Source organism: Ovis canadensis, chromosome 4, assembly GCF_042477335.2.
Source record: "Ovis canadensis isolate MfBH-ARS-UI-01 breed Bighorn chromosome 4, ARS-UI_OviCan_v2, whole genome shotgun sequence".
In the NCBI taxonomy this organism is placed as follows: Eukaryota; Metazoa; Chordata; class Mammalia; order Artiodactyla; family Bovidae; genus Ovis; species Ovis canadensis.
Window position 1 is genome coordinate 84,649,946 of NC_091248.1, and position 16,942 is coordinate 84,666,887.

Sequence of the window (16,942 nt, forward strand, 5' to 3'; positions counted from 1 at the left end):
CTGTGTCTTAAGTGTTGAGCTGCTAATTTTCTTTTAGAAATGAGATTTAAGGAAGTTTCCTGAAAGAGGGGAATCAGTACTGTTAAATACATTCACCTCACAGTGTATTTAAAGTGTTTGGGAACAGCTTAGCTGTGGTTCTTGCTGAAGCTCAGGGTTATATAACCTGAGCTTGAAAACATGATTGGGGCTTGAAAATTTGAATCCAAAATGGCCTAATGATCGGAGTTGAAGATCACCCATAGTGAAGCAACAGACTTAAAAATGCAACACGTTTGAAAGTGGTCTTGTGATCACATCAGGGGGCTGGGGGGAGTTGCTCACATGATAAAGAAAAAGCAAGCATTACTGGGAATCTTCTTGGGTGGGTGGCTCCCACCCCTGGTGTCTGTCTTTGGTGAAATGTTTTGAAACTGGATATTCTTTGGTTTTCATTATCTCAAGTAAGTGTGTGAGTATAAGTTAAAGTTGGTCTCAAATTCTTTTAATTGTATTCAGTTACTGTTCAAGTGTGGAGTATATGGTGCCTTTGCAGGAGGCAGAAATTGCAGTATACCTGAAGTGGATGTTTACAATTTTGTCTTGGTTTCACTTACATGTCTTCAAAATTTGAAACATGTTCTCAGGTAGTATATACACAATGATTTTAATGCTGCTCTGCTGTTACTGCAAGTAATAAAAGAAGCAAATTCAGATCTTTGAAGGGAGACTAATTCAGGTATTTTAATATTTAAATGAAAAATGTTTAAATCGTCAAACACTGATATATGTCCCATAGGATGAGTTTTTCTGCTTTCAATGGCATCTGTATCCTATGGGTTAGTGCTGAGCTGGAGCCAGCCTTGAAATGGGCCCCAAATATCCAGATCTTACTGAGCACCCATTGTTTGAACTGCCTGGTGGCTCAGACAGGAAAGAATCCACCTGCAGTGCATGAAATTTGGGTTTGATCCCTGGGTGGAGAAGGGGATGGCTACCCATTCTTGCCCAGAGAATTCCATAGGATGCCAGCAAGTCCATGAGGTCAAAAAGAGATGACTGATTTAACACATGCCTTGCTTGAACTACATACAGTAGTAACTTTTATTTCACCTGAGGATTTCATCATGGCCTGTTAGGTGCCAAAAGGGGTGTAAGCTTTTAATATGAAGAAAAAGTGGTTGAACCAGGTTTCACCTGATTTTCAACTGATGTAATTTTATCACAAAGGGATTTCAGGACCAACAGTGTTCTATAGGAAAGGAAAGGGCATACTTTCATGTTGGGAGCAATTCAAAATGAAATGTTTGGGTCAATCTGTGAACTCAGGAAGATCTCAGAACTAGAAGTCTGGTCAGTCTTAGGGTATGAATTGGTAAGTAGGGAACTTCGACTAAAATGCTGAGAGGAGGCTTTGCTGATAACTGGAGAGTAAACAGCTTCAGTACTGCACCAGATTCCAATATGTGTCTTGTACGAAGTGACTGTCCAGACAAGCCCATGGCAAGTGAGATTGAACTGGCTGATGATGGCTTCATTCATACACCTTTGGGGACAGTGCACCAGATCTCAAAATGTTTAAGTTTTATGGTGAATGTTTTGAATTCCAGCTCTTCAACTATACCCCTTTCCTCCTCATTTGATGTTCTATATAGTTCTTTGTGATCTTGACGTTTCAGGGATTGGGGGATATGCTGAGCCTGAAAAGGACACTCAATTGAGCAAACCAGGGTACCTATACAGTTGCATAAAACTTTCACAAGTAAATTGGTTTTGTGGACACAACTTGAAATAACTTGTGCTTCCAAGAAGTCGGAACACAAGAGGTGTGTTGCCCTCCAAAAAGAAAGTGGGTCAACAGTGAAGTGGGCATTGTTCAGAACTGGTCAAAAGAGCTGAACTTTGATCAGGAATCATTTTGCTTTGAAACAGATTTCTAGGTTCAGTTTAAAATGGAAGTTTTCTGTAACTTACTCTGCACTTCAGTAACCTAAAATAACTGATTTGTGATACTAGGTAGTGAAGATTCTAATATCTGACCCTATGCGTATGTAGGTGTTCAGTTGTGAACACCTGACTGAAGTGGGCAGCCACTTGTTCCAAGGATCAAAGTTGGCATCTCTTGCATTGGCAGGTGAGTTCTTTACCACTGGCACCATTCAGGGAGCCCTATCAGACAGATTGGACAGCATTTATGTTACTTTCCTCAAACCACGACAGTTTGGACAGCTTTCTCATATTGTTTTCAAGTGCTGCCATTTCTAAGATGACCAAGTTGTTTTATAAAAGCATTTCATTTTGCTTTTATTTGTTGTCTGCTTATTTACTGATTTATCACTTAGTGTAAGTCGAGTTCTTGTATGATCCATAATGTTTTCACATTTAAGGGGGTTTTTTTGGTGTGAACTTGTTAATTTTCTAGATAAGAGAGCCATCCCTACAGGCTGGCTTTACTGCCAGGGAGTTCCAGTTCCCCATATGCAGGTAGTTAACGTGGGGGAAGACTCTTTGTCCTCAGACATTAATGTAGTGCATTATTTTGAAAGCTCCTGGATTTGGGCGGGGCAGGGCGTATCCTAGAGTAGAACCTGGTCCATTTCATGTCATGTGTTAATTTTGGAGAGGTGGGGGAGGCTAATATTGTCAGTTCAGCATACTGACTTCAGTTTGGCTAGAGTCTGATCAATTTGTAATTTAATACTATTGCTGTCCTATTTGCTGGATATTAACCTGTATTTTTGAATGTGGGTATTGGAGAACTATAAACTTGCTTAGAATCTATAAAAGGCAAAAGTGAACACTATAAAATCAAATATAAAGTTTATTTCCACAGAAAAAGCTATATAAGTTAAGATTCATAAAAATTAAGCTAAAAGGCTCTTGAAAAGTCACTAAACTTCAGTGCCAAGTGAAAAAACCTTGAGTAAAAAAACATGTTTTGAAATAACTGCATCCAGTGTTTGCTGCTTTTTAAAAGACCATCTTAAGAGATGGCTACTAAAGTAGGCTCTTTCCATGTCACACTGTACATACTATTAGGACTTGATGAAGTTGTGGCTTCTGCCCCAGGTCTGACACTGATACCTAAACTTGTCCACATAAGCTTGAAAACAGTTTTAACTGAGTGATTCAAGTTGTAGTACTTAAAAGCGAACACGAGCTAAACTTGGAAGCATATTTGTGAGCCTGTATCAGTTTCTAACTGCTTTTATGTATATTGGTGTAATCCATCTTCAGTTTTTTCTCTCATTTTTTCGATTTCCCTTTTGGTTTTCCTTTTTCTGGCCTGGGATCATTAATTCCTTGGGTACAATCACAACACTTCCATCGTGGGTGCACTGAAGAGCATACTGGTTTGGACTGACTGGTCTACCTTGATCATCTCTTAACCTACTAAAAACATCACGATAGAGGTGGTGCAGTTTCTGTTTCATTATGTTTATAGCTTTGTGACACTGGGATTGCTCTCTTTTAAGGGTTTCCTTCTTTGCTTGCAAGCTACATACATCATCTTCCAGATTCAAAATTACATCCAGTTTACGCTTTCGGCAGTTCTGAGCAGCAACTTTATTTTTCCCTCTTCGTCTAATGTCACGGATGAGCGACACTTGTAAATCTGTTAGACGGTGCCTGCTTAACATGCTGTTGAAAGAATCTACAGGCATGCGGATAATTTCATCCACAGAAAAAGGGATATGCAAAGCTTTAGCACGTCGTTCATCACGGCTTAAGTTTCTGTCTGTGTCATTCAGGTATCTACTTATTTTCTGTGACTTCCCAGGCATTGAAAAAGATTCTGAAGTGGATTCTAGTGCACTTGGCTGTAAGTGGTAAGTGTGGTTATGTGATACATGTTGAAATGCAAGGTCCCCATGAAAATGAGAATCACTTCTGTCATTCATGTAACGCAGCTTACTGGGCTCTGGATAGTATCCTCCTACAGCCCCTTGTAGGTCATGGTGGGACAGGTCACTGCTAGAACTTGTATCACCTTCACATATAGAGTGAGAAGAATTAGACTTGATAACAGAGGTGCTATTGTTACTTGAGTCTAAGGAAAGCCCAGAATCATAACCTGTTTCTTCAAGCAGCCAAGAAACTTCCATTGGATCAAAACCTGTGGCCAAAGACATTAAGTTTGTCTCATCAAGTATGTTTATATCAAGGTCATACAGATGGTCTTGGCTTAGATTCCTCATCTGATTGTCAACAAATGGAAGAAATCCTGTCAAATTAGTTCCAGGAAGGGTTTGTTCAGTGTTGGTAGTAGGAGAATTTAACTGTAGAATTTGTTCTTGTGGCTGTGAAGTCCTTGCTGCTGGATCCCTTCTAAATGTATTGTCAGAACATAGTAACATGGCCTCGTGGAGACTTACATCATGACTTATAGCTTGGCTAAAATTTACATTATAATGTGTGGGGGAATTCATGCCATCATTGATACTTCTGGGGAGAGGAGCAATATCTCCCAGTGAGACTCCCTGAAAAAGAGGAAAAGTGCCGTAAATTTCAACTATTTCAACACCAGTTGTAATATACAAAGCAGTACTTCTGGTTCTCTTTGTTAACTCCTCTATACAAATAAGGATATGCTGTTGGCTATGAATAACTTCCCTTAAATGCAGGCAACTGGCTGTACAATGTGAGCGCAAATGAGACTATGGTACAGTGGGGGAAAGATTAGGTCTTTGAACATCACAGAAGATTTTAAAATAGATTGTCAATATAAAAGCTGGTCTTAAATCTAATATTATCTTCCTGTTACTCCTTATCCTAGCTGTTTATAAGCTAAGCTAAATCCACCCTGTGGACTGTCATGGAAGTACAGTGCCACCAGAGACTAAGGTGTGCCTTACTTTGTCAAGTCTGTACTGTTGTATTGATTCAACATGGGTTTTATGAATTTGATTATACCTTTGTGATTATTTGGAAGGGGGGAACAATGTATGGAGGAGCCTGGCGAGCTCTGTCTCCGGGATTCTCCAGGCAAGAACACTGGAGCTGGTTGCCATTTCCTTCTCCAATGCATGTAAGTAAAAAGTGAAAGTGAAGTCGCTCAGTCGTGCCCAACTCTTAGGGACCCCGTGGACTGCAGCCCACCAGGCTCCTCCATCCATGGGATTTTCCAGGCAAGAGTACTGGAGTGGGGTGCCATTGCCTTCTGTAATGCACTAGGAACCATTAAGTATTAAAGCTGTATATCCCAGGTAAAAATGTTAACATTTACTCACAAAGAGGTCAGTGCAGATATTTTCCTGCAAGGGTAAAAGCCAAGTTTCTAATTACCTCCAGTAGATTTTCAGGCTGCGATGAAAGCAATTGAAACAAGTCTTCCAGAGAGAAAAATGCATCTGTTCCATTTTGATATCTCTGTAGAAAAAGTCATTTAAATTAAAAGGTTAAAGTGGTTGCCTGGGGCTTTTAGACTTAATCTAGAAAGGATAACCAAGTCATATCCAAGCTGAATTTATCTTTATTTTGGAATTTTTATAGTTCCTTTTTTAGTACTGTATTTTAATATCCTGCTTTCAACATTTAACTCAACTCTTCCTCCATTCCTGCTCTAATAATTTTCCATCAATTTTTTTGGCTTGTGTTCTTAGTTCCACATTATTTTGTCCCTCCCCAGCCAACCTTCCAGAGTGATTGAGAGGATATTGTAATTTTCAGTCAAACATGTATTTAGAGTTACCAAGATTTATCAGTCTCTTTATTCACTATTGTTTCATTAAGTTTCTTGTTAAAAATGATTTCATAGTTTTCTAGAGTGGCTTCATGAACTCTCTAGTCTTTGTAATCTGGAATTATTTTGCCTTCATGCTTAGGTCAGGCTTAATATTTACCCTCAGCACTGTCTTGTGGCATTTAGTTATAAAATGACAGACCTATAGTAAACTAATCTTCCCCCTCTCCCTTCTGTTCAGTTGTTCAGTCGTGTCCGACTCTGCGACCCCGTGGACTGCAGCATGCCAGGCCTCCCAGCCCATCGCCAATTCCCAGAGTTTACTCAAACTCATGTCCATTGAGCCAGGGAGGCCATCCAGCCATCTCCTCCTCTGTTGTCCTCTTACCCTGCCTTCAATCTTTTCCAGTATCAAGGTCTTTTCCAGTAAGTCAGTTCTTTGCATCAGGTGGACAAAGTATTGGAACTTCAGCTTCAACATCAGTCCCTCCAATGAATATTCAGGACTGATCTCCTTTAGGATGGACTGGTTGGATCTCCTTGCAGTCCAAGGGACTCATAGAGTCTTCTCCCACACCACAGTTCAAAAGCATCAATTCTTTGGCCCTCAGCCTTCCTCATAGTCCAACTCACATCCATACATGACTACTGGAAAAACCATAGCTTTGACTAGACGGATGCTTTGTTGGCAAAGTAATGTCTCTGCTTTTTAATATGCTGTCTAGGTTGGTCATAACTTTTCTTCCAAGGAGTAAGCGTCTTTTAATTTCATGGCTGCAGTCACCATCTGCCGTGATTTTGGAGCCCCCAGAAATAAGTCAGCCATGTTTCCCCATCTATTTGCCATGAAGTGATGGGACCAGATGCCATGATCTTAGTTTTCTGAATGTTGAGTTTTAAACCAGCTTTTTCCACTCTCCTCTTTCACTTTCTTCAAGAGGCTCCTTAGTTCTTTTTCACTTTCTGCCATAAGAGTGGTGTCATCTGCGTATCTGAGGTTACTGATAGTTCTCCCGGCAATCTTGATTTCAGTTTGTGCTTCATCCAGCCCAGCGTTTCTCATGATGTACTCTGCATAGAAGTTGAATAAGCAGGGGGACAATATATAGCTTTGATGCACTCCTTTCTGTATTTGGAACCAGTCTGCTGATCCATGTCCTGTTCTAACTTGCTTCCTGGCCTGCATACCGATTTCTCAAGAGGCAGGTCAGGTGGTCTGGTATTCCCATCTCTTTCAGAATTTTTCACAGTTTGTTGTGATCCACACAGTTAAAGGCTTTGATCCAATCAATAAAGCAGAAGTAGATGTTTTTCTGGAATTCTCTTGCTTTTTTGATCTAAGGAATGTTGCCAATTTGATCTCTGGTTCCTCTGCCTTTTCTAAAACCAGCTTGAACATCTGGAAGTTCACAGTTCACGTATTACTGAAGCCTGGCTTGGAGAATTTTAAGCATTATTTTACTAGCGTGTGAGATGAGTGCAATTGTGCGGTAGTTTGCGCATTCTTTGGCTTTGCCTTTCTTTGGGATTGGCATGAAAATTGACCTTTTCCAGTCCTGTGGCCCCTGCTGAGTTTTCCAAATTTGCTGGTATATTGAGGGTAGCACTTTCACAGCATCATCTTTTAGGATTTGAAATAGCTCAGCTGGAATTACATCACCTCCACTAACTTTGTTCATAGCGATGCTTCCTAAGGTCTGCTTGACTTTATACTCCAGGATGTCTGGCCTTAGATGAGTGATAACACCATTGTGGTTATCTAGGTCATGACTGTCTTTTTTGTATGGTTCTTCTGTGTATTATTGCCACCTTAATATCTTCTGCTTCTGTTAGGTCCATACCATTTCATGCCCATCTTTGCATGAAATGTTCCCTTGGTATCTCTGATTTTCTTGAAGAGATCTCTAGTCTCTCCCATTCTATTGTTTCCCTCTATTTCTTTGCATTGATCAGAAGGCTTTCTTATCTCCTTGCTATTCTTTGGAACTCTGCGTTCAAATGGGTATATCATTTCTTTTATCCTTTGCCTTTCGTGTCTCTTTTTGTCAGCTATTTGTAAGGCCTCCTCAGATAACCATTTTGCCTTTTTGCTTTTCTTGGGGATGGTCTTGATCACTGCCTCCTACACAATGTCATGAACCTCCATCCATAGTTCTTCAGGCACTCTTACCAGATCTAATCCCTTGAATCTATTTGTCATTTCCACTGTATAATCGGATTTGATTTAGGTCATACCTGAATGGTCTAGTGGTTTCCCTTACTTCAGTTTAAGTCTGAAGTTGGCAATAAGGAGTTCATGATCTGAGCCACAGTCAGCTCCAGTCTTGTTTTTGCTAACTATATACAGCTTCTCCATCTTTGACTGCAAAGAATATAATCTGTTTGATTTCGGTGTTGACCATCTGGTGATGTCCATGTGTAGAGTCTTCTCTTGTGTTGTTGGAAGAGGGTGTTTGCTATGACCAGTGCATTCTCTTGGCAAAACACTATTAGCCTTTGCCCTGCTTCATTCTGTACTCCAAGGCCAAATTTGTTTGTTACTCCAGGCATTTCTTGCTCAGTTCAGTTCAGTCACATCCAACTCTGTGACTCCATGGTCTGCAGCACACCAGGCCTCCCTGTCCATCACCAACTCCCAGAGCTTGCTCAAATTCATCTCCATCGAGTCGGTGATGCCATCCAACCATCTCATCCTCTGTTGTCCCCTTCTCCTCCCGCCTTCAGTCTTTCCCAGCATCAGGGTCTTTTCAAATGAATCAGTTCTTCCCATCAGGTGGCCAAACTATTGCAGCTTCAGCATCAGTCCTTCCAATGAATATTCAGGACTGATCTTCTTTAGGATGGACTGGTTGGATCTCCTTGCAGTCCAAGGGACTCATAAAGAGTCTTCTCCAACACCACAGTTCAAAAGCATCAATTTTTCAGCACTCAGCCTTCTTTATGGTCCAACTCGCACATCCATACGTGGCTACTGGAAAAACCATAGCTTTGACTAGACAGACCTTTGCTGGCAAAGTAATGTCTCTGCTTTAATACGTGGTGTAGGTTTGTTGTAGCTTTTCTTCCAAGGAGCAAGCATCTTTTAATATGATTTTGTGTATGTGGTACAAATACTTGGGTTTGCCATGTTTTCAAGGCTTTCTGTGTCTCTCTGGATGTTGTAAGACATTTAAGATAAGCTGGTGGATAGTGTTTCTTGTTCTGGAAATTATACATCCTTAGTGGGTAGCAAAGTTCTTCACCAATTGGTGAAGATTTTAAATGATACTAAGAAAGATATTAAGAAATTTCAGAAACTTGATTCATTCGTCCTGGCCAACCATTGACTAAATTTTACCTGATGGTCACAAGTGTGTGAGAACGGGTAACATCAGCACAAATCTATATTCATTCCTGAGAAAACAACCCTTAATTATGGGTAAATAACACTGTTTGCAGAAAAGAAAGCCTTAATATTTAGAACGTGGAAATATGGGTATAAAGATCATTCTCTTTAAAGTGAATTATGGACTGATCCTTCAGGCTATTCAAAGAAATATGTCTCATTAGAACTTTTTACCTGTTTCTTCCTCTTCAGTGCCTGTCGATGGAGGCCTGAGGAGCTAACCCCTTAAAACCAGCATTCTGGTTGATTCCGCAGGAGATGGGAAGATAGAAGGAAGGCGTGACAGGGTCCCTTAAACACCTATTATCTCACTATTACCACATTACCACCTCTTATGTCCACTCTCACTGAGCTGTATTTTTCCCCAGGTTCCTTTCTGCTGTGAGGGTGGTTTTGGGTTCAGGTAGTTGCTAGTCTACAGGGGTCTCCCTATTTCTTGGTATTGTCCTTAAGCCTGCCCTTACTTCCATTACAAAGAAAATCCCCTCACTTCTCTTCAGAATCCCATGGGCCTGTACCTTTTACTTGAGGGCCTAAATGACTGCAGTCCTACATCTTCACATAAAAGTCCTTCCTAACCAGTTCTGTTTTTGGCCAAGAAATCACTGTATTTTGAACAGAGATTACTAGGAATGTTAAAAAAAAAATACACATTTTCTACCTTTAAAAATATGCAACAATACATAAATTCAACTTGTCTTTAGTGAGAGTTAACCTGTATATATTCGTGTATTTAGTTTTCATTAATAGCAGTCTAGGCTTGCAGTGCAGCTGGAAGGAAGTCACTGTTATGAGTAAATTATGTCAGTCATCCTAAACATTCTCAAATGCCAGTGATTCAGTGTGGCCACAGATAACTCCTTTCTGCTTTGTTAGAAGCTCCTACAAGAAGTGTAATTTAAACACAAAACAGAAACATGGACCTAGAAAAATGTAGCTGAGTCTGGTAATTAAGAACCAAGGCACAAATTCCACACTGTTAAGTGATTGTGTTTCTAGACAGTTTTGTCCAAACTGATGTCTGTCTGCAGTGAAATATTTTAAATTCTCCAAGGAAGCTCTCTAAATAGTGAGTGCCTGTTACCTAGCAGTGAGTGAGTTACTATAGGCAGTTCAAAAAAGGAGAAAATAAGGTCCTACTTTTCCGGGAAGCCTTGTGAAGGGGTATAATTGCAAAGACATACCCAGGAAAAAAATGAATCAACAGCATGAATGAAGTGGCAGTAAGACCAGTCTGAGGACATCTTTTGCCTCAGAAAAGATGGTCCGTGAGGCACTCAGTAAAGTGGTCTGAAATGTCTCCTTCAAAAAAGACATGGTTATTTCAGTACTCACTGGCACTGATGTGACAATCCTCTGGCATTTGTGTGTGCGCACGCGTGCGCATAAGGAGGTGGTGAAGCCACATAGCGAGTACACGGATTACAAAGGAGCACACGGCCTGGGGAGAATACCCGTGTGTAAAAGCAGGCAGCTAGGCACACCTCTGCATGTTACAGCCAAATGCCAGGCTGCAGTGGGACCTCATTTAACTGTAGCTCATAAAAGGGTTGAATAGCCTGAGGTAAAGTGAAAATGGGAAGGGGTTCCTTGGGGGTGAACTCCACATCATCTAAAGACTAGCTAAAAAGGACTCAAAGAGACCACTTAGAAACATGGTGTGTTGAGGGAATACAACAGATGAGCATCCAGAGCTTGCCTGAAAAATAAGGGCAAGAGGCCAAGCATGGGCTGCAGCTAGAGAAATGACTGACAAAGGAGGTGAGGTGCAGCTTTCCAGGACCAGCAGGTGCTTGAGAGGCCACTTGAGGTGGAGGTGCATGTGTCCTTGCCAGTAGGGGTCTCCAAAGAACCTGCAAAATCAGAGTGCCTAACCAACAGAGAAGTGGTTTTAAGTATATTCTGCGGTCCAGGGAAACCAGTTTCAGACTGGCAACAGTCAAGGAACACCTTTTCTGAGCTCTTACCACCCATCACACCCTCAGCTTCAGAGAAGATGGCTGAACAAACAAGGGAGGAAGAACTGGGGAAACCCAAGAAGCAGGCCACACACACCCTTTTCCTCCCCGCCAGGCTTTGAGGTTGCAGCAGGGATAAGAGTGGGAAAACTACAGACTTGTTGAGAATTTACACTGGTTCTGTCTACCAACTGGCTGCACTGGGATGAGCAGAGAGGTTTTTGGTCTGATTATCTAGCATATGGCCTGTCCTAAATTTCACCCAGCATGCAGGGAAGAACTAGTTCCCTAAAACAGGTTAGAACAGGCTGGAGGAGTGGGGGAGTGGTGAGTGAACAGAGGGAGCAGAACTGTTTTCAGGCTTCATTCTGCCAATCATGTTATATTCAGGGTGATGTTAGAAAGTCAAGGCTGCAGTGATGATGGGCTGCCTGAGAAGGGCCAAGGCATAATACTCTTTACTCTCCATGGGTGTTCAAGGCACAGCCCCAAATTCCACCAGGAGCAGTGCAGGGCGGGGAGCCCCATCAGGGCAAGACCTGCAAGGGTGCCACCTGCCAGGGGAAGTACCAAGTGGTTAAAGCTCTCTGGAATTCCAGACCTGTCACTGCTGAGTAGAACCCAGATTAGGTCCCATGTTAAAGAAGGAAGGAGTTCAGCCTGGCTCCTGGAGTTCACCTTTCTCCACTCTCTCCGCTATTCATGAGTGTGGTTATTAGTTGCAAGGAGTCAATGAGGCTATCCAACTCCACCTAGGCCAAAGATGCAAAGTGGGCTCATGGATGCCCAGTGAGCATGGTGCACCAGGAGACTGAGCGAGGATGTGAGCCCAAGTTCCAACCGGATTCAGGGTGATGTCCCTGTAGGGCCCTGTCCTTACTTTCCCAGACCTAGCCAACCTGTCTACTACTGAAAGTGGCTGGTTTTGATCGAAGATTCCAAGGTTCAGGATGCCAGCCATCTCTACATCCCTTGCAAACACAACTAAACCTGCTAGCAGGTTTCTAGACGGGTGTGTGAGAGTTTAACCAGATATAATGGTCTATGGCTGATTCCTTTCTAAACCAAATAACCACATCCACAATTTTAAAAAATATGTATTTTCATATATCAAATTTACTTCTAGTAAGGCACACATATAAAATCCATTCTCAACACAAATTGTCAAAAGTCCTAAAATCTACCTTAAAGCCAAAATAGTATGGTTGGAATATTCTGACATGCTTACCTCACTTCTAGACTCAGTGGTTTTTTCTGCCTCCCAGGCAGGCTTATCTGCTACTTTATTTTCATCTTCATTCTTCTGCTGTAGTGATTTTTCCTTCTGGGTTGATGATCTTTGCTCATTTTCTTCATGCTGGGGACTGTGACTCACACCTCTTAATACCTCATTCTCCTATAAAAAGGACCAACCCCAAAATGTGCTAAGTACAAATCCACACTTTATCAAATAAGTAAAATCTTTAAAACTGTTTTGTACTTACTGCTCAGTGATCAGGAAAACCCACAAGTCGAAAGCTAAGACTGACATTTCATTAGTTTGGTATCAAAGAAACATTTTAATTCTGAAACAAAGGTCAGTTTTGTGTCCTGTCCTTTTCAAAAACTCACTGTGAGACAGGCTGTTCTGATCTGGATAATGTAAATTATTTGCATTTATAAACCCCCTGACTTCAAGGAGGGTAAAGAGAGTTGACTTCATTTTATACATTTCTATACTGTTTGAATGTTTTACCACAAACATGTATTTCTTTTACAATCAGGAAAAAGGTAAATAAATTTTTATTTTGAAAAAAATTTAATGATAAAAGCTTAAACTAACATCTCCATTGATATTTTCAACTATGTTTATTTATACAGATGAGTCCTTCACCTTTAACTTAGGAGACAGATAATTAAAAGGAGACAAATAATTAAAAGGCTAGAGAATTCTTCTGAACATTCAAACAGTTGCCATTTAGCATATAATATATATTCTGATACTTCCAATTACATTAAAAATTCTCTGTATACTGTTTCCCCACTAAGCTCAGTCGTGTCCAACCCTATGCGACTCCATGAACTGTCACCTGAGGGACTGTCGCCTACCAGGCTCCTCAGGCGACAGTCCATGGAGTTTTTCAGGCAAGAGTACTGGAGTGGGTTGCCATTTCCTTCTCCAGGGGATCTTCCCGACCCAGGGATTGAACCTGGGTCTCCTGCATTGCAAGCAGACGCTTTACCATCTGAGCCACAGGGAAGCCCAATGGCCCAATAACATCAAGGCCTCTTAAATTCTTTCCAAGGATCTGTTTTTAATTTCTCTCTTCCAGCAACAAAACATACTGGACTAACTCAAGGACAGCATTACTGCCCCCTACTCTAAACCATAGGAATGTTCATCTTTAAAAAGAAAATAAAGAAATGTAAATACACAGATGCTGAAACAAGGAGAGAAATCAAAGCAAGAGCAGAAGAAAAAGGCTAATGTGCTGATGGCCCACTTGGTTTTACTTGCTTCTCTGTTCACTGTACCAAATTCTTGACACTGTAGATGTTGGTCTTCCTACCTCAATGATCTCTTGTTCAAATCCTCTATCACAAGTAGCTCGTGTGCTTCAAGACATTGCTTCTGCTACCCTATCCTCTTTTCTGTGTCAACAATACTTCCTTGTCTACTGGATAATTCCCATCAGCCTTCGAACACACAGTAACTAACACCTACATCTGTTGGATCATCGAAAAAGAGTGTTTCAGAAAAAAATCTACTTCTGCTTTATTGACTGTGCCAAAGCCTTTGACTGTGTGGATCACAACAAACTTTGGAAAATTCTTCAAGAGATGGGAATACCAGACCACCTGACCTGCCTCTTGAGAAATCTGTATGCAGGTCAGGAAGCAACAGTTAGAATGGGACATGGAACAGCAGACTGGTTTCGGGGAAAGGAGTACATCAAGGCTGTATATTGTCACCCTGCTTATTTAACTTATACGCAGAGTACATCATGAGAAACGCTGGGCTGGAGGAAGCACAAGCTGGAATCAAGATTGCCGGGAGAAATATCAGTAACCTCAGATACACACATGACACCACCCTTATGGCAGAAAGTGAAAAAGAACTAAAGAGCCTCTTGAAGAAAGTGAAAGAGGAGAGTGGAAAAAGCTGGTTTAAAACTCAACATTCAGAAAACTAAGATCATGGCATCTGGTCCCATCACTTCATGGCAAATAGATGGGGAAACAGTGGAAACAGTGACAGACTTTACTTTTGGGGGCTCCAAAATCACTGCAGATGGTGACGATAGCCATGAAATTAAAAGACTCTTGCTCCTTGGAAGAAAAGTTATGACCAACCTAGTCAGCATATTAAAAAGCAGAGACATTACTTTGCCAACAAAGCGTCTGTCTAGTCAAAGCTATGGTTTTTCCAGTAGTCATGTATGGATGTGAGATTTGGACTATGAGGAAGGCTGAGGGCCAAAGAATTGATGCTTTTGAACTGTGGTGTTGGAGAACTCTTGAGAGTCCCTTGGACTGCAAGGAGATCCAACCAGTCCATCCTAAAGGAGATCAGTCTTAAATGTTCATTGGAGGGACTGATGCTGAAGCTGAAACTCCAATACTTTGGCCACCTGATGCTAAGAACTGACTCATTTGAAAAGACCCTGATACTGGGAAAGACTGAAGGTGGGAGGAGAAGGGGACAACAGAGGATGAGATGGTTGGATGGCATCACCGACTCAATAGACATGAGTTTGAGTAAACTCTGGGAGTTGGCGATGGGCTGGGAGGCCTGGCGTGCTACAGTCCATGGGCTTGCAAAGAGCTGGACAAGACTGAGCGACTGAATCGAACATGTTATTGTATTTGTTTATTGTCTAATCTGTCCCACTAGAATGCAAGTTTCCTGAGGGCAGGGACTCTGCTTGATTCCTGCTGTATGCCCTCTGCCTACACCACAGCCTGGCACACAGCAGACCCTTAATGATAGCTGTTGAACAGATGAACTCCTAGATACAACATCCTGAGTTTGTATGCAATTTCTGATGAGTGAGATTCCATAGTCTTGCTCTTTTCTGCAACTGAAACACTGATTCCCATCTAAATTCAGGGAAAAAGGGAAAAGATAAGACTGGTCATCACTCTTTTAACCTCAATCTTTTGCCAAGGTTTCTTTTGTTAAGCCTTAAGAGTATCTAATTCAAAATTCTAGATTCCTGAGGCAGTTAACTTTGTTTACAAATAAATTTGTTGCTGGTGGGCATAGGAGCGTCTAACCTCTAAGTCACAGGATCTATTTTAGAACCATGAAGCAAGGTCTCCTTAGTCTGTAATATCAGAATTAATATAACACATGTAGAGAGACACATAAACTTGCAAACATGAGAATGTTATCTATGCTGCTGCTACTGCTAAGTCGATTCAGTCGTGTCCAACTCTGTGCGACCCCAGAGATGGCAGCCTACCAGGCTCCCCCGTCCCTGGGATTCTCCAGGCAAGAACACTGGAGTGGGTTGCCATTTCCTTAATATCAGAATTAATACAACACATGTAGAGAGACACATAAACTTGCAAACATGAGAATGTTATCTATAACAATACATAAATAAACAACAACAGAGGAAACCAGTGGCTAATACCTAACGAGATCAAGCCCATAAGGAAACTTTCAGTGTATGAGAGCTCGGTAACAAAAGTCTGTAAGATGCCCTGCCTTAAAACTCGGGAGAATAATGGAAGATAGTGAAATTCTGTATGACCACAAATCACATGGCAAGAAGCAGAAAATAGGTTAAAAATCCTATTATGTCATATAATAATGGATCATAATTCAATAAATGTGTTAAATAAAAGGACCAACAAGTTCATTTCAGTATAAACAAGTAAATGAGGAAAAAGGGAAATATCTCCCTTAGAGTAGAATGCAACTAATAAATATAGGAGAATGATGGAGTTAGAAAATCATGAATGAATGCTGAAACTAGGGAATAAAAACTTGATGAAAAATAAAAATATTTAGCCTCAAAGTATCACCTCAGATTACTTTTTAATTACAATGAGAAAAATAATAACCCTTCAGGAGAAACCTGGCAAACACCATCTAAACCAAGTGGTCAAATGTTATGGGGCAGCCTGAATGGGGTCACTGCGGGGGTTGGGGGAAGAATGTATGTGTATGGCTGAGTCCCTTTGCTGTTCATCTGAAGCTATCAAAACATGGTTAACTGGCTGCACCCCAACACAAAATAAGCTCAAAAGAAAAATAAACCAGCGGTCAAATCTGTCGTCACAATATGGCGATAAACCAAGATGCCTCCTGACACAATGTGAAGGATACAATACCATTTCTGTGGTGTTCATAATCTCAATGTAATGAGGAAACATCAGACAATTCAAAATTGGGAGCCACTTTACAAAATAACTGGTTGATATTCTTCCAAAATCTAAAGGTCAAGAACTGAAAGAACTTTTCCATCTTAAAGGTGATTTAAGAGATTTGACAGTAAATGCAACATGTACTCCTGGGTTAGATGCAGACTCAGGAGAAAAAGTAGTTACACAGGATATTACTAGGGCAATAGATGAAATCTGAGTATGGACAATAGATTATAGTCTTAGATTCATGTTAAATTTTCCTGATTCTGGTTTACTGGCTATAGACCATACTAGGAAGTCCTATACATAATGGCTGCAATTCTTTCTTAGATGTTTCAGAATGAAAGAACTGTATGTGTATATAGATGTAATTATAAACAGGTAACTCAAATGGGGCCAAATGTAAACAACAGGCAAATCTGAGTAAAGGATATATACTTTTTTTAAAGTTTGAAATTATATCTAACTAAAGTTATCCCCTAAAATTCCTACATGGCAAACTCATTTTGTCCAAGGCAACCACAGAAGGTAGTCTCAGAAAAACTATTCTTCCATTATAATTCCTGTTAATCTGTATTTTTC

At 40.8% G+C, this 16,942-nt stretch overlaps 1 protein-coding gene across 2 annotated transcripts in view; it reads right to left on the reverse strand.

Moving 5' to 3' along the window:
- Nucleotides 1-1,059: 1,059 nt before the first annotated feature.
- Nucleotides 1,060-16,942, reverse strand: part of NFE2L3 (NFE2 like bZIP transcription factor 3) — a 32,442-nt gene continuing 16,559 nt past the window's right edge. For both annotated transcript variants that reach the window (XM_069588138.1, XM_069588139.1), the window contains 3 exons: nt 12,234-12,401; nt 5,266-5,349; nt 1,060-4,460 (listed from right to left, as the gene is read on the reverse strand). In XM_069588138.1, the coding sequence (XP_069444239.1) occupies nt 3,213-4,460; nt 5,266-5,349; nt 12,234-12,401 (1,500 nt within the window). In that variant the 3' untranslated portion in view covers nt 1,060-3,212. The remainder of the gene's footprint in view (nt 4,461-5,265; nt 5,350-12,233; nt 12,402-16,942) is intronic.